At 41.6% G+C, this 17791-nt stretch overlaps 1 protein-coding gene across 3 annotated transcripts; it reads left to right on the plus strand.

The window, feature by feature from the left end:
• The first annotated feature begins 441 nt into the window (after positions 1–441).
• On the plus strand, positions 442–11043 carry TXNDC9 (thioredoxin domain containing 9). 3 transcript variants are annotated; one of them, XM_075057311.1, is made up of 5 exons: positions 442–538; positions 2337–2545; positions 4873–4991; positions 6904–7158; positions 9492–11043. In XM_075057311.1, exons 2-5 carry the CDS (start codon positions 2357–2359, stop codon positions 9607–9609), a joined length of 681 nt encoding a protein of 226 aa, XP_074913412.1. In that variant the 5' UTR covers positions 442–538; positions 2337–2356; the 3' UTR covers positions 9610–11043. The 3 variants fall into 3 exon arrangements, with proteins under 3 accessions (XP_074913412.1, XP_074913409.1, XP_074913411.1); XM_075057308.1 differs by having other exon boundaries at positions 482–527; positions 2329–2545; XM_075057310.1 differs by having other exon boundaries at positions 513–533; positions 2329–2545.
• Positions 11044–17791: the final 6748 nt, after the last annotated feature.

The following is a 17791-nucleotide window of genomic DNA, read 5'->3' on the forward strand; positions in this document are numbered from 1 at the left end:
CGCACTGAGGTGGGCAAGGGGCGGGGCAGGACACGCCCCCTGGCGGCCAAGCCCCGCCCAGAGCAGCGCGGCGGCGGCGGGAAGCCAGCAGCCTGGAGCGGTCCCGCTTCCGGGCGCCGGGGGCGCCGCGCTGCACTCCAGTCGCGTCATTTCGGCGGGTCGGGGGAGGGAAAGGTGGAGAAAGCGGCTGCCAGCGGGATGGGACGTGGGTGAGGCAGCGCGGCCCGGCAGAGGCCGTCCCCGCGGGGCGGGACGCGGCCACACACACACACGCATACACCCACACCCCTTCTCGCCCGCTACCTGCCGACGCAACACCCACACCGGCTGGGCACACCGGCTGGGCGCATGCGCCCTGGGCGCCGACCGCCGCGGGGACGCGCCCGCCGCCCCGGCCAATGAACGCGTCGGGGAGCGCTGCGCACGCGCGCGCGGCAGCCGGCCCCGCCCCGGCTCTCGCGAGACGTCGGTGGGGCGCGGCCGGCGTGTGAGGCGGGAGGGGCGGGGTGGGGAGCGGCGGCGGTGGGGTGAGTGTCGGGTCTGTGTCGGGGCTTCGGTTGCTTGAGGCGGGGGGCGGCGCGGCCGGTACCGTGACTGGGGGAGGCTTTCCCGGGAGAGCTCGTCAGGAGCTGGGTGGGTGGGTGGGTGGGTGGCCGTTGTCTGTAACGGTCCCACGGGGGCGCGGCGGCGCCTGCGCGACGCCCCGCCGTGTGCCGGCCCCCACCTCGCCCCGCAGCCGGCGCGGCGCCCCTCAGCCCCGTGGCGGGCGGTCTGCGGTGGGTGGCGTCGGCCGGGTCCCCCAGCGCCTCCTCCCTGGGGGAGCGGGCAGGACCGCGGCCCTGTCAGCGGTGCCGAGTCCCCCGGGGAGCGGGGCCTTGAGCGCAGGCCCCCCGCTGCGTACGAAACGCTTGTTGGCACCCGGGCTTCCGCGGCCTGGGGAGCCGGGAGCCTTCTGGGGGCCTCGGGCTGTAGCGGAGAGTGGCTGGGGGTGGTATTCCGTTTTCCTTCCTGTTTGCTTGGAAGACAAGCGTCCCTTTGGCCCGGCTGAGCAGAGTTCCCTCCCTCTCCTGAAGACATAGTGGCCTGTCATTTGCGTTAGCCAAGTTTCTATTTCCTCTGGAAATACAAGAAAGGGCGATAGGAAACACTAGCGGAGAGGCTTTGTAGTTACCAGCTTTGGGGAGAGGGACTGAAGGTGCTGCAGGTCAGAGCAAGTGTGGCTGTGACACGTGTGGAGTGTGGCAGCAGGCTTAGCACTGCTGATGTTGCATTACACTTGGAGCGCTGCTGTGATGCTGGTACTTTGCCCGTTGCTACTTAAAACGCTTTCTTACCTCTGCATGCAAGGTGTTTACACAGCCAATGGCACTGGTAGTTTGGCTATCTTGAAATACAGCCAGGAGTACTCTGGAATCCAAATGCAGCACATCACATCCGTGGCCTGCAGGTTGAGAATCTGATGAGGGTGACTGTGCACTGTCCCTGTTTCAAAACTGTCACTCATTACAGTGACAGTTTTTTGTAGTGTAAGTTTATTGGGGAGAACAATCAGTTATGTTGCCCCAGCTCTTCATGCACCCCAGTCTTAGTATTTTGTGCCTTTTGAAGTGTTTGGGCAGGGAGAACTTTACAGAAAATGATTTTAGCTGTGTTTCTTCACGTAGCAATTAGGTAGTGGTTGTTGGGGCTTTTTAAATCCTTTCGCTGGCTGCCATAGGGTGGTGTTTGCAATGGCAGTTTTCTTGTACTAATTGAAGCAGTGTATTGGCCTAAAGCATTTGCTGTTGAGTACCTTGTCTGTCTTTTAGCTGAGGAGAGAGGAACGTTAATTCAGATTTAAATACATTAATATGCATTCGGTACTTAAAGTAATTGCATTTAAACTATTGGCGGAAACTTTGACTTAGTTGCTTAGACTTAATCTGAGACATCTTACACCTCCTCCCAGCAGCTTGGAGCTTTCCAATTTCATCTTCTAGTTTCAGAATGTTTATTAAAGGTACATGGCTCTGCCTCAGGATGAGTGTTCCTTTGGAACTGGTGAAATTTCCTGCTTTATATTGACAAGTAATTTGAGGTTCCTGTGCGCTTTCAGCAGCTGCCTTTGGGATTGAGAGAATAGGACTTGACTGGTATCTTTGTTACCATCTGTGTTCGTTGTAGAAGCATTCTCCAAAGGGGGTTGCAATATAGAAAAGAACTATCTACTATTATCTTCAAAGAGCATAGCATTTTGTTTCTCTACAGCGTGAACTGCAAGTAAGAAAGGTCAGGCTTTTAATTAAATGTTGGTATAAACGTTAATTCCATGCGTCACTATTTCCACAGCTTTGAAGAGATCACTTTCTAGTTAAAGATGGCTGCTGATAGCTCTGTTGAAATACTTCAAAAAGTTCTGGAGAATGAAATACTTCAGACTGCCAAGGTTGTGGAAGAACATCTGGATGCTGAAATGCAGAAGTTGGACCAAATGGATGAAGATGAATTGGAATGCCTTAAACAAAGGAGGCTTGAGGCACTAAAAAAGGCCCAGCAGCAGAAACAAGTAATTTCTGTAGTAATATAGATTTTTGATGTGTACAGTGTAACAGACTTTTTGGAAGTCCTAGGGAAATTGTATATGTGAACTAAGTGTTTTGGGGTTGTTTGGGGGTTTTTTTCTTCTTCTTCCTCACCGTTCTGTACTCGCTTTCCTGGATAATTTAAAATGAGTGAGTGTCTGTCTGTGTGTGCTTGCTTTGTGTTTTTTAACAGGAGGAGAGTACAACCTCTGTGATTATTTACAATAAGGATAGGATAAAGAGTCTTGTAGAAAGATTTGAGTGTGTCTGTGTTCACTGAACATTACTATCTGGAAGCATAAGCCTTGTAGGCAACCTAATCATAAGCCTTCAGGCTCCTTAAGCTTCTGAATTCTGGACACTGTTGCTTATGGCATGTAAGTGATGTGTGCTGTGCTGTTCGCTTAAGGTATTTTGCAGAAGAATGATACAGGATCTTTCCTTGTTCCTGGGATGGAATCATTTGTCTCACTCCTTTTAACTCAATGAAATGTTGTCTTTGTATGACTGCTCATTTATTCTTGCAGGAAGGAAATTCTGTTTTGGTCCCTGATACCTCATGCTAAATTGTGGTCTTTATGCTCCCCAAAAAGTCTCTTTGAACATAGTTCTCATCAAAATTTTGGTAACATGTGGTGTGAGACCTGAATTGTAAGTAGGGAAGCCATAGGTTTTTTGGCTTACTCCATCTAAGCAAACCTAAACGAAGAAATAGACTGGGTTGCGGGGAGGTGACTGGGTTGCGGGGAGGTGACTGGGTTGCGGGGAGGTGACTGGGTTGAAAGGAGATGCTGTGGCTGTGGTGGAACCCATAAAAGCTAATGCCATACTTTGAAACAGGAATGCAGTAAAATGTCATGGCATGGTTGGGATGCTGGAGGACAGGCAGTGTTAGCGGCTTTGATTCTCTAAACAGAGAAGTAGCAAGTGGCACACTATTTCCTTGTTTTCAGAAGTTCAGTTTATATTTGATTCTAGTGTTTTCTTTTTTCAGGAGTCGTATCACTTGGATTTTCTTGGATGTGAACGTGTGATAGTTCTCATGCAAAAACTTTTTAATGTTGGTTGATCTTAAGTCACTGTTCTCATGCATTTTCAATGCAAGTTTGGAAGTAGAATGCTGCTCAGTAAAAGGAGTACGCTGCCACGCTATTCTGGAATAGGATTGTGTAGAAGGGAATTAATGCATACCCACTTTTGAAGGATAAGTCAGTTCTTGATTTGCGTCATGATGACTTCTTCATGTGCTCATACTTGTATGCATTTTTAATATGTACACTGTTCAGGAAGTTCTTTGTTCCATCCTAATTTAGCTTACAGGATATTTTTGGTTTGCTTGGAAACTCTTTTTTCATTCTGCTGAGACAAAACTGCAACCTCAAGAACAGTGATTTATCTAAATTTCCCCCTGCCCCAGAAACTAAAGGGTTTTTTTGTCAAGTTCTATCATACTGCACTACTTCTAATCATTTAGCTTGGTCTGTACTTGTTTTAATACACTACAGTTAACTTTCAGTATTGTAGAAGCTGGACTTTTTTCTTAAGTGCATTTGTTGAAAATCTAGAAGATTTGCTTTTTCTAAACTGTATTTGCACACTTAATCAGGCAGCTTTGGAAGTTGCCTGTAAATTTTATCTTGCGAAATTCTGTTTCTCCATACATTTTATGGCTAATGGTATGCATCTGTTTTCTGAATGGTTTTCTGGAAGCCTGGCTCACACTAAGATACTTCCAGTGTGTATTTGGTAGATAAACATCATCTGTTGGAGGTGAGTTAGCAGGCTTTTTTTCTCCCTGATTTTTTCATAGAGGGAAAAACTAGAAGAAATCTATTTTAATACATATAATGACTTGAATCGGTTTTAGACAAGAGTTCTCTGAGAGTACAGAAACATTTTAGAGAGAGTAGCCCAAGCTGTCAGTTAGCAGCTTTCAAATGCTGAGAGTTTTCTGTCATTGGTGTTCTCTTTGAACTAGTCTAGTCTTACTGAGAGGCTGCACTGCAGAAATCTGTGCGGCTCTGTACAAGATTTGTATTTCCAAATAAGTAACGTAGCCTTACTGCTCAACCACCTATCTGTTGTTGAGAAAGGGGCAACCCAAAAGTATCGTCTAGCCTAGTGACATTTGCGTATTTTGAAAACAGAACTAAAGGGGGAAAGTAATTTGTTTCTCCTTCTATTACTGCATGAAATGGGTTCCCACTGCAGGCCGCCTCTTTTATTTTTTCTTAAAAGCTGTAGAGCTTGCATGAGAGGTGTAGGACTAACAAACTCCATACTAATTATTTCCTTTTATGTTTCCCAAAAGGAGTGGCTTTCAAAAGGACATGGAGAATACAGAGAAATCCCAAGTGAGAGAGACTTTTTCCAAGAAGTCAAAGAAAGTAAAAATGTGGTTTGCCATTTCTATAGAGATACAACGTTCAGGTAGAGTAAATAAGCTATGCTCAAGAAACCTTTTGTTTATAGATGTCTACAAAAACAGACACATTCTTTTGTTCTTTCAAATCCCATAAATAAATGGGCATTTTTAGAAGTATTCAGATTCCTTCATTTTCCAAATCTTGCTCCCTTCTCAAGACATTTGATTTTTTTTTTAATATTTTTTCTCCATTCTAGTTAATCTGAACATGATTTGACAACAATTAATACTCTGTCATATAGTTGACTAGAATATAAATGTATACCTTCTCTGACAATATTTGAGAGTGCTGTGTTTCATTATTGATTTAGTTTGAGGGAGCCAGGTCTGTAAACATAGTGACCATAGAGGAGCAGTTTTTCAAAAAGATCACCTTGCTTATTCCAGACAGAGATGTTCTGGACAGTTCTGGCAAACAAAAACAAAAATATAAACAAAAACTTGTCTAAGCATCTTCAGAATTTAACCTTTTACTTTGAAAGGATCTGTGGATACCAATTGCAACTCCTTTCCATTTGTGCCTGTGCCTTTGTGATTATGTCACTTTTTTGGGATGTGAGACACCTAGATCTGAGAATATGTCCTGACTCAGAATAGGAACCTAAAATAAGATCTTCCACTGCCTTGGAAGAATTTCAGAAGTTCTGGGTTCCTCAGTGAGTCTGTCTCAGTGTCTTCTGTTAAAATGCAGTTGCAAGGTAGAGTAGTTTGTTGAAGGAGGAGCCTTTTGTCCTGTTTTTTGTTGGTTGGTTGGGGTTTTTTTCCCCCACAAGGTGTTAGGTTTCTCTAGCTTATAGAATATAAACAGAAACAGCCTCAATGTGAGAAATTGAAAGAGGTCAAGGCTGGATTATGCAGTGAGGTATCTGCATCCTACATTTTCTAGATTAAATGCTTAAGTCTCAAATATCTGAAGTGGTCATATTTGGCTAGCTTTTACTCAAAGAAGTTGAAAGACTTTCTCTGCAGATGAAGTAGCTTAGAACAGGTTTGGGGGGTTTGGTTCTTGTTTCTTGAACCATCAAAGTCTGTAGGCTCAGACAGGAGGAGGAACTTTATCTAAAGTGCTTTATAAAATATGTCGTGCTGAGAACCAGCTTAAAGCTAGTATGTCAGGTTTACCAACCACAATATCAAGTTGCTTTCATCCTTGCCCACTCCAGCTTTTTGATCTGCTCGGCTGTCCTCTTGAGTTAAAGGACAGTCACATAGCAGAGTTCATGCAGCTAAGCCAAACTACTTAAAGACGACAATCCAGAAAGTCCAGACTGCAAGTGACAAGTCCACAAATCTCTGCCATCTGACAAGCATTTTGAGCAGTTCATGTTACTGTCCCTTAGCTGCAAAACAATAATTGTATGCTCATTCCTATTCCATTGCAACAGAAAAGTGAAATATTTTTTGCCTGTAGCACTACTGAAGCAGCCTATGCAAATCACTTCCCTCTGGCCCTGTACAGCGAGTTACTGCATCTCAGTTGTGGATGTAGTAACTGAAAAAAAACCAAAATGCTGTAACATGTTGAGAGTACTTTTCTGAAGATGTGAAGTTCATTATAGAGAAATTTTTCCAGCTGACAGGCAGTGAAGCTAGAGCAGGAAGAATAGAAGTCAGAGGGAAATTTCATCAATAAATACAGGCATCAAGAAATGAGAGGGGTTTTCAGGTGCCCGTGGGAGTAATTAGGAAGAAATGAGAGAAATGGATGCTGTAATTGTGCAATAAAGGTGCTCGAGATTGTTACTCTGTTTTGAAACACAGTTTCTCTTGAAACTAAATTCTTAATTACAAAGGTCATATCTGAGGAATTAACATGACAGAACTAGCCCTTTACTGTTCCTTTTAAACTTTCTTTAAAATACATATTCTTCAGCTTATTGATTCTAACACTTCATATATTTTGGGCTTTTTTCACAGGTGCCAAATAATGGACAAACATTTGACTGTATTGGCCAAAAAGCATGTTGAGACAAAATTCTTGAAATTAAATGCTGAAAAATCTCCTTTCTTGTGCGAGAGACTGCGCATCAAAGTAATTCCCACTCTAGCACTATTAAAAGATGGAAAAACACAAGATTATATTGTGGGCTTTACTGATCTCGGTAACACTGATGACTTCACTACAGAGACCTTAGAATGGAGATTAGGCTGTGCAGCCATAATTAATTACAGGTAATTAATTTTTTGTGATTGTTTTATTTTCAGGTACAGTGCAAGGAGAACATGCTTGCAGACAGGAGAATCTGTAAAAGTTTGTAACTTTGGCTGATATGTTTTATGCTTAAGACACAAGAGTTTAATCGAGTTATTTAATCTGTGTACTTTGGTGAGGGAAAGAAGAGAGTATCTCTGGCAAAGTATTGAGATGTTATAATGAGCATTACATTGTCCTTTTTATGCAGTATAAAAATAAACAAGAGTTCTTGCTGAGAGGTGTATAGAGGAGCTACGCTGCTTTGATATGGTCTCTGAGTCCTGCATCTAGTGTAATCCTTTCTAAATCAACTATAGATGCTTAGATGTCACAGTGGCAATGCAATAGTTTGAGCATTTTTAATCCACTTCAGAGAAAACTCAGCAAGTCATCCTTAAACTGCATGTTAGTCCATAATACACACATTAATATGTTTTTTTTCCAGTGAAAAGAAGGTGAAAATAAGTTGCATGAAGTGCAAATAAATTCTTTGTGTAGAAGTACAATGTAATCATCATAAATCCCACATTTAAGACTACAGGATAGAAGACAGTAGAAGATAAATGTCACCCTAATAGCCTAACTTGATGGGAGAATCATCTACTGCAACTTTCCGCTTTGTTTTTCAGTGTGACTAAAACGTCATCTTTATCTTTTTAGGTTAATTTTGTTCTGAATGTCTTTGGCCTTTTATTTTTTAAACTTTATTATCTGAATTTATTTCAATGTCTAATTTCCAAATTTTGGCAAGAAGTATTGTTGTATCTTAAAGGCAAAGAAACTATTGTTCAGTTTAGTTTAGTAGCTGTTGAACTTAAGATGAAATGAACTGAAATGAAAATTTATAATTCAGAACAAGTGGTAATACCTACTTCCCAGTTCAGCAACAAGGAGATATGCAGAGGAGTCAAAGACAGGGTGGGTATATATCCTAGACAGCAACAACCTTTTATAGGAGGAATCTTTCAGTGGAGTTGTACCAAGCTGCATTGAATTTGCTAAATGGTAGTACATTGGCTTACAGCATAATTTTACTTCCTACTTGACTCTGCTAGTAATGTGTAGTCTGCTCTTAGCAACTTGTGGAGCCGGGGAGTTGTTTCGTTCTTTGTTCTTTTTTTGTCAGATGCTTACTTTGCTGCCCTGGCTTTGCAAAGTGAGCCACAGTATCTGCACAGCCCAGGAGATCCATTCCAGGAGACATCCATTTATGTACAAGTGTTGCATTTCCATACTGCTCTGAATGTAATGTCCTGCTCTCTCGAGTTTCTGAAAAGGAAATAGTGCTCCTCAGAGCCTAGAAACAGCTCTTTTCCTTCAGCCTGTAGGGTAGCAGATGGTGAAAGCATACACTGTATTTAGGGGGAAAACTGTTCAGGTCATATTGCTTGACCAAAATCAGGATTCAGGTGGTGTATTGACTTATTACTGACATGTAATTAACTAGCAATCAGTGAACTGTACATTAAGGATCAATATTGGCAAAATGTTATTTAAAAAATGTTAATACCTACATATTTCAAAATGCCCTTCTATAGCTAATTCTAGAAGGTTCTGATTGCTCACTCACTCACTGACACTTAGATGCAAACACCTCATAGGTTATGCGAGTGAAAGCAGGCACACCCTTTTCTGAGCAAGGGGAGGGGATTCCCCTCCTTGCGCACCCCTGCCATAGGAGATGTGGGTGCTCCAGCTTTTTGTGAACACCTCCTGTTCCCAACATCCCGTGGACCCACACGCTGGTGAGAAAGCCCCTACAGGGTCATACATGCCCACTGAGGCGTGAGTCCCTCCGTAGTCCACTAGCCGGAATGCAGTGTCCGATGGGAAAGCTGCTCTGTCTGGCCTAAGCACAGATAGTACAAGGTGACTTCTGGCAGTGCAAAACCCGGGTCTGACTCATCTGTTTCTATTCCAAAGTCCCTCTTACAAAATTTTAGCTTCTTTTGTACTTCTGGCTCCTCCTTTGTTTTGAAAATATCTGTGTTATGCCCTGGTTACTGTTTAATCTGACAGATGGTTGTCTTTAGCATGATCAGTTTGCAGCAAAAGCTCTTTCGGACAGTTTTTCTCTAGAGTTCCTCACGGGTGCTGTTTACACTCACACTCCTGTCTTACCTACAGTTATCCAGGCCATTTTGTCCAGGATGTGCTATGCTAGCAACACCACAGTGCTACTTAGGGTGGCTTTAGGGAGTAGGGGCTGTGTTCTTTTACAGTGTTTTTCTGAGAAACAGATAATTAGAGATGCTACTTACTGTCTGCATGAATATGGCTTTAATCAACATGTCTTACTCTTTTCCTCCAGTGGAAACTTGATGGACCCACCTTTTCAAAGTCAAAAGAAATTTGGAACAAGCTTTACGAAGTTGGATAAAAAGACCATCAGAGGAAAGAAATATGATTCAGATTCTGATGATGACTAGAAGAACAGCTAAATGTATTTGTAAATCATCTTTTGTTTATGCTTGGTACATTTCTAAGAATGTTTTTTATAAAGCTTACTGCTTTTCATTACATCTGCACATAATGCTCATTTTTCTATACAGTTTTATACAACTGAGTCATAGCAGAAAGAAGCTTAATTTTTTTTTCCCCTCCTTTGGAAGTCATTTGTAATCCAAAAATCTGAGACCTTCTAACTAAATAACGTGGCAAATGATGAACTTTGTCTTAAGTTTATGAAGTGTTTTGAAATAACTGTTAGAAACAACTGTACCAAGTCAGACCAAATGTCCCTCTGGCCCAGCATCCAGTCTCGGTGGCCAAAAGCAGATGCACAAAGAAGAGTAAAAACAGGGTGAGCAGACAGCAATGCTTCCCCAGAAGATACTTTAAGCAATCTGTGGCTTGGGGAACTCTGTATCTGAGACCATTTGATGGTTAAAATAGTGGAAGAAAAATCTCTTTAAATCCTCATAGTATTCTAGCATCTATATCATATGGCAAGGAGTCCACAGTTTAACTGTGTTGTGTGAAGAACTACTTCCTATTGTTTTCCTTGAATCTGACAGTTCCAGGTTTTTTTCTAATTTTCTTTATTAAAGGAGGTGATAGACACTTTTTAAAAAGATTTTTCCCTATCAGTTCCTCTTCCAGTTGTCTTTTTACATTTATTATTACTTATATTATCAGTAAAGGGCCACGAAATGATTAGTAAAGGTATTGTGCATTTTAACAAATGATTGCTTACCTTATGGTGCCATATCATGACATTGAATAACTTAACTGTGTTGCACTATAAGTTGTAAAAACAGTCATAACTTCTGTGAATTCTGAAATAGATGGTCAAGAGAAATGCCCTTTTACCATCTATGTACGCTGCATGTTAAAGCTGGTACAGCAGGTAATAGCACATAGCAACAAGCATATTGAAAAGAGCCTTGTTCATGGGTTTATATAATTCTGTGGTTTTGAATGTGTGAATTTTATAGCAGATGCTTTGTACAAGAGAGTAGAATAGAGAAGAGTATTTGGGAGAAACCTTGATCCGTTAAGTTTAGATATAGCGCCGCATACTGTGTGCTGTTCTTCAGTAATGGACAGAATTTTCAAGGTAGATTTTCCTTGGAATACAATGTAAAATTTCTGGCTAGGTGAAGAGTTGATGAGTTTTCCTTTTGTTTCAAAACAACAACAACAACAAAAAAGTTTGCTGTGTGCTGAAGGACCCTTTTGAGGTGGTACTTTGAATCCAGTTGGTCCAAAAAGCAGTGAAGTGGGTCTAGTCAGTCTTGCTGCCTTGTAGTAGAGAACACTTGTGACTGGGCCAGCCCAGCAATATATCTCTGTAAGTAAGTTTAAAAAATTATATTTTATTTCTGTTCATGTACATTGAAATAAAATTATTTTAATTCTAATGTTGACTTCTGTATCCTTTCAAATAAGGTGATCTAGGTGCTGTGGATTATTTTTTTCTTTTAATAAGGTCCATCAGAAAGCTGCACGTACCCTTTCTCGATTTCTAGCGAACTACATACAGTTCTGTCTAACATTACATTGCTTTGAGAAGGCAATCAGCTTAAGATGTACACAGCTGCCCGTTAATCTAGTAAAAGCATAAAGTAGACTTGCTTCGAGTTGATCTCCTTTTTAATGCACAAACTCTCTAAATGCACTAGAAAGTGCTTTTCTTCTCTCTCTTTTTTTTTTTTTTAATCCAGTTGCATGAAATTTAATTTAGGAAACCAATGTTCCAACAGTATTTTAAAGAGTGCCTTAGCAGGACTCAATTCTGAGTCCTAATTATGTTGAATAGGCTGTGGGAGTATAAAATCACATCTAATGTAGTTGCATGCTGTGTGGAAACAGTGTGGGCTTGTCGGGATTCCAGCATGGTGCGGTCATTCAGTTCCATGTGTGGATAGTCCCATTACAAACTCAATGCAAATCCTAGTCAGAGTCTGTGGTTTTGTGTCGCTTTAAGCTGCTGATTTTTTTTCTAGGTTAATCTTCAGTTGGACCTCTTCCTTCATCTGGCTTGTAATATGGCCACACACATTCCAGTGCTGATACAAGGAATTTGCAGGAATGCGTCGTTTGGGCAAAAGGGGAAGTTGAGACTGTACTATAAGTTTAAATTTATTTTGAAGTAGCAGCCTCATAAATCTGTCTGCTTCAAGTCTTTACTTTCATGTCTGCTTTCTGCATTTGTTGTCTTCAGTGAAGATTAAAACTGTCATTGAACGGTCCTCTTGGTAAGATCTCCATTCTTGATCTGCGTATTTGAGATGAACAATCCAAATCCAAGAATTTTATTTTGGCTGGAACTTAAAAATTCTTTAAGAACTGGAAAATTCTTCTAGTTTGAGTAGGGAGGAACAAATTATTCTTCTATGGTGGAGCTCAGTGATTTTGCAGTGCAGACTAAATAATGAAGCATCCATGATAGTAAGACCTGGGTCAGCAAACTAGAAGCATAAACAATACAGAGAAGACCAACTCAAACAAATGTCAGCTGTACAGACTTGAAAAGCATGAAGCTTAACTTTGTCAACAGTGATCTAGTGGCAATATGGCTGATAGATGAGATGATGATGATGATACGCAGTATCTAGAAAGGACACAGGTTGCATGCGATTAATAGTTTACAGGAGATAGATTGTATATGTAAGGACATGACTAAATAAGGTTCCTGAGCCTAGACGAATCATAAAATGGTACCTGGTCTGGCATGTGTTAGCCATGAAAGGGTATTATGCAATAAAGAGATGAGAAATGTTCACATATAGCTTTTGAAGTTGCGGGGCTTATGCATGAACTCAGCATGTAGCTTTAGTAATGATTAGTGCTTAAGTCTGTGCTTGATGCTTGCATGAAGTAATCATTAAAGAAATGCATGGAGACAATAATAACCAAACAAGATCTGTGTTGTTCAGCTCTTAATGCTAGATTATTTGGACTTGACTGGGCACTCTTTGATTGTTGATTGATCCTGCGTTAGGCTTGTGATGGTCTGCTCAAGAAACCTACCTAGAAGTTAAGTGCTGAGTTGAGATTTGGGATTTGGGAAGTGTGAATAAGTCTGGTCCCTGAAAGAGATGGGATGAGAAAAAAACGCCAGAGGGCAACAACTGAGTAGCTGCTCTCCAACCCCATTAGTAGGTTGGATTGCCTGTGACTGTAATAGGGGTCCCTGAGGGAGGCCAACTCAAAAAATGAATTGATGTCTTGCAGTCCTCGATTCCAAGTAATCCACATTGTGCTATTTCCTGTCTAGAAAATCTAAAAGGAATACTTTCCTACAGAAAATTTGGGCTTTGTACAGTATGGTTTCTAAAACAAGCCCTTTGCATTCCACGTAAGAGTAAAGCCAGTGTCCTCAACCCAGTGTGAGGGATGCTGTCATTTTTGTCTCGTATACACACGCGTACACAAACAAGCACACAAGCTGATGCAGAAATAATATGGCTTTTGTACTCACTGCATATTCAATAGCTGTGTATTCCACTTTTTTAAAGGAAAATTCTGTCAGTAGTGGGTTGATCTGTCTGTCTCTTTAGAACAGCTGCATACAACAGTTTGAGAGTGAGGGTTACACTCCAGAGTTTAAGGAAAGCCTCTCTAGGAATCAGAAGTGGAGGGTACTTGATGTTACAGTAGAATATTGTAGAACTGTTCTGAGGGGGGTGTTGCCCCTGAGCCCCCTTTAAAGGATTAAATAGATAAATAAGTTCCACCACATTTGAACAAATTACTGCTCTGAAGGTCTGCTCCGGTCTTTTGTTCTTGGATCGTGCTTTGGAGCTTTCAGTGTTAAGCCTGTCTAATATGATTGTGGTGATCCAAGACGTTCCAGTCTCCCAGATGCTCCTTGTTATCCATTCCCCTTGGAGAGCACCATTCTGTATCATATGCTGCAAAAGGGAACATATGCCCATACCTTCTTCATCAATGAAAGCTAACACATCAAACTGGCTAAAGTAGTACATAAGAGACCAGAGCATCACCCAAAAAAAACTTGTTCAAATTTGGTGGATTAATTCTAAGTGCATATACACTGAGAGGTATTTGATGCTTGTTGATGGAAAGGAAGTAGTTAAGAAAACTTGCTTTTAGAGATCCCCATGAGGTGCATATTCTGAGGCTACATTTTTGGGGATTAGCTATTAAAGCATGGCTTGAGCTGCCTAAAATAAACCACCACTGATCCAGGAGCCATGTAGCTGTGTCAGCTCAGTGTTGAATCTGTGTTAATGTACTTTGCCTTTTTGAATACAACATATTCAGACATCATCTGCCTGGTGGTATGATTTCAACATGTGACTCTTATAAAAAAAGGTTTAAAAATTAACTTATCTGCTTCACAAACCATGCAATCTCCAGTAACCATTGGCTTTTCCCAAGATGACATTGTATGAAAAGCAGGTGATTGTAATACACAAAACCACATTAATCCCTTTCCTGATCTTCTTCCTCCTTGCTAATTATTTCTTTTGTTAGTGTGCTGCCCTAGAAAAAAGTCTGAAATTGTTTCCTGTTTGGTTTCTAAAATGTTGGCAGCCCTCAATGCTTTGTGTCATGAATTCCAGGCACACAGACACGCTCTTAATAATTATCATAGAATGGTTTTGGTTGGTAGGGACCTTAAAGATCATCTAATACCAGCCCCCCTGCCATTGGCAGGGACACCTTCCACCAGACCAGGTTGCTCAAAGCCCCATCCAACCTGGCCTTGAACACTTCCAGGGATGGGGCATCCACAACTTCCCTGGGCAACCTGCTCCAGTGTCTCACCACCCTCACAATGAAGAATTTCTTCCTTACATCTAATCTAGATCTATCCTCTTTCAGTGTAAAGCGATTACCCCCTGTCCTATCACTACATGCACTTGTAGAAAGTCCCTCTCCATCTTTCCTGTAGCCCCCCCTTTAGGTACTGACAGGCTGCTATAAGGTCTCCTTGGAGCCTTCTCTTCTCCAGGCTGAACAACCCCAACTCTCTCAGCCTGTCTTCATAGGAAAGGTGTTCCAGCCCTCTGATCATCTTGGTGGCACTCCTCTGGACCAGGTCCAACAGGTCCATGTCCTTCTGTTGGGAGTCCCCAACATGCCAGTAGCAGTACTGCAGGTGGGGTCTCACGAGAATGGAGCAGAGGGGGAGAATCCCCTCCCTCAACCTGCTGGTCACACTTCTTTTGATGCAGCCCAGGATACAGTTGGCTTTCTGGGCTGTGAGCACATGTTGCTTCTTGTCAACCAACACCCCCAAGTTGTTCTCCTCAGGGCTGCTTTCAGTCCATTCTCTGCCCAGCCTGTATTTGTGCTTGGGATTGCCCCGACCCATGGGCAGGACTCTCTCCCAATTCGAACTTCAAATGACTTGTTTTAGGTGATAGATCTGTCTTTAAGCTGGGATGTGAACTGAGGTCTCTCAAGATCCAGTCCAGTGACCTCTTTGCTAGAACACATTTCCTACAGTAAAATTCAAAGTCTCATTTCAGAGAACAGAAGGAAAGTATATTTTTCCTCCCTCATAAACCCTTCCGATCTTAGTTATTTTACAGGATGGCTAGAGAGATCCTTTGTGCAGATTGGGATGTCATTTTAATGCCCACCTGCATTCTTCAGAAAGGCAAGATAAAGGAAGAGATTGGGGCCTTCAGCACCTGTTCACTTCTGAACACAGTGAAAAGTAAGACCATCATGTCTTACAAGTTTGAAGACCTTTGCTATCATTACATGTATACTAGATGTAGAAAAGAAAATTTATGGAAATGTATTTATTAAACTGGCTGTATCCCTTTAAAAGTTGGGAAAGACAGCTCTCGAGGGTTTGTTTGAGGTGATGCTACAGATGCATCTTTAACTGGCCAGTTAGTGGTAGGCATCCAACTTACGTCAGCTTTCGTGGGCAGCTTCCCTATAAAGTCTGTGAATACCTGGTGTTACCTATAATTAAATCCCAGACAAAAGAAACAACCTGAGAAATGCATCTACCTGCCAAATGTTACAAAACCAGAGCTGAAACTCACAACAGAGATAGTAATTAGTATGGGTATTTTTCCGAGTAATTTTAGATAGTATACTCGCCACCCAGTGAAATGTGATGCTATAACCTGAAGGAGAATAGCATGTGCAATACATAAAGCTTTTGAAACTGATGCTCCATTTTGATTGCATCTCCATTAAGTGGAATGAAAAAAACCCCTCACCCTGGTACATCATTTGGCATGAGGAAAAAAAATATAAAGTGAGAAATCTATGAGTAGGAAAGAACTGGTGATATTGAACCTTGGTGTGCTTTAGATCTCAGGTGTGCTCCTTTCTAGGTTATGTAAAACAAGCGGAGAATGCGATTCTGTCAGGTAGCATTTTTTGCCCACTCTGTACTCTCTTTCACTCAGTGTAACTAACAGTGTCAGCGAAAGACCACAGGGAGACTGTGTCTGTGATCACCGATGGCAGCTTATTGCCAGGGTGCCACTGTGAATACCAGGAAGCTTTCCTGCTTCTTAAGTTTAAGAAGGTGGAGATACCATTTGACAAGTGAACTCCTCTTTCCTTGACTTTCCATCCCTTCCCTCCCAATCACACCCTGTGCTGAGCAAAATCCAGCACAAGGGGAATACCTACTGGCATCCTTTATGTTTAAAAATTACACAACAGCAAAAGGAGTTTAAAATTACAGGTTTGTTGTTTTATAAAAAAAAAATTATAACATTTGTGTCCTTTAATATTAATTTAATAATATCATACTTTCATGGCTTTCATATATTTTTCCTCCTAGCAAGCATGAGGGCTAGCAACTTGCTATCCTTCTAAAGGAGAGTCTTGCAATAGCATATGAATCCAAAAACCTGTGCTTCTAAGCAAAATACCAAGAATAATAAAGAAACATATAAAAAGAGGTATGGTAGTGCTATGAGAAGGTAACATTTTTCAGGGACATCTGTCCAGTGCATTTTTGAATATCTCTTTATGAGGTCCAGCCATTTAGAAAGAGCTGCTTTAGTCATATACACAAAGATGCCTTCTAACTCATCCTCTCTTCAGCCTGGCAAAAGTAGCATCATATCACAGCTGTATACATCCCTTCTGTCAGGTTATGGGCTGTCAGAGGTAGAACTTACCTGGCTCTTGACATAATTTTCCAAATTAAATCTAGTATAAAAATGAAAAATTGTGCCGTACTAGTGACAGATGCAGCCCACTCTCATTAAGTGGTTCACCTGAATTTGATCCTCTGGGTTTACAGCCCCACAAAGACCTTTGAGCAGAAGATGATGTTTTCTAACGTCCTGCAGGTCCCCTTACGTGGTGGTGCCTTGGACAAGTGCACCAGTTTAGAGCCCTGCCCCATTCAATGTATGTGAGCACAACTTTTGTTTCCATAGAGGCTGCCTGCTTTGGGCATTCACTCTAAAAGGCAGTTGGCAAATTAGGTGAGGATAAAGAGGTTTTTAGCAAGAAAAAGTCCCATTCGTAAAGCTGCTGAAAATCTTCTTATTTGGCCTTATACTGGAAATTGTGTGAATACAAGGAATCTGTCCCAGGGACCTAAGGGCATACAGCAGCACAGATAAAAATAATTTACTTAAAACATAACATCCACCATTCAGTGAGTAAATAAAAAGCAATGCACTGCAGAGCAGGCTTTAAGAATTCATGTGACAGTACTGTGAAATGTAGAAACTCTGTGATTACATGGTTTATAAATGGGAGAGAAAATACATAGCAAAGACAAGCAGTATTTAAATTCAAAACTTTATCTTAAGGACCATCAGCAAGTGGCCAATGCATTAGGAAAGAAATCTTACCTAAGGTCAGAGGCTGCTTTTCAAAAAAAGGTCCCAAGTCATCAGCATGAACACAGATTCAGTGACAGGAATGCTAGTTTATTATCACTAACCTGATACTGTTTTTATAAAAGGTAACAGGATGTTAATACTAGATTATTTTCATCTATTTGAGAGAACACATCTCTTTCTAATACAGATTATCTTGTTCTATAGAAGGCAAATGGATATATCTACTGGGTTTGTTGCCATCAAGCTGTGCACTCTGATCTTTTCCCAGCTCATTTCTTCTGGCTTGCCTCCCCTCCAGCATTTCTTCAGTCACTATTTCCTTTTGAAACAATTAAAGCCACACTGTCCATGTGAAGCC

This window comes from Buteo buteo, chromosome 25, assembly GCF_964188355.1.
Source record: "Buteo buteo chromosome 25, bButBut1.hap1.1, whole genome shotgun sequence".
Classification (NCBI taxonomy): domain Eukaryota; kingdom Metazoa; phylum Chordata; class Aves; order Accipitriformes; family Accipitridae; genus Buteo; species Buteo buteo.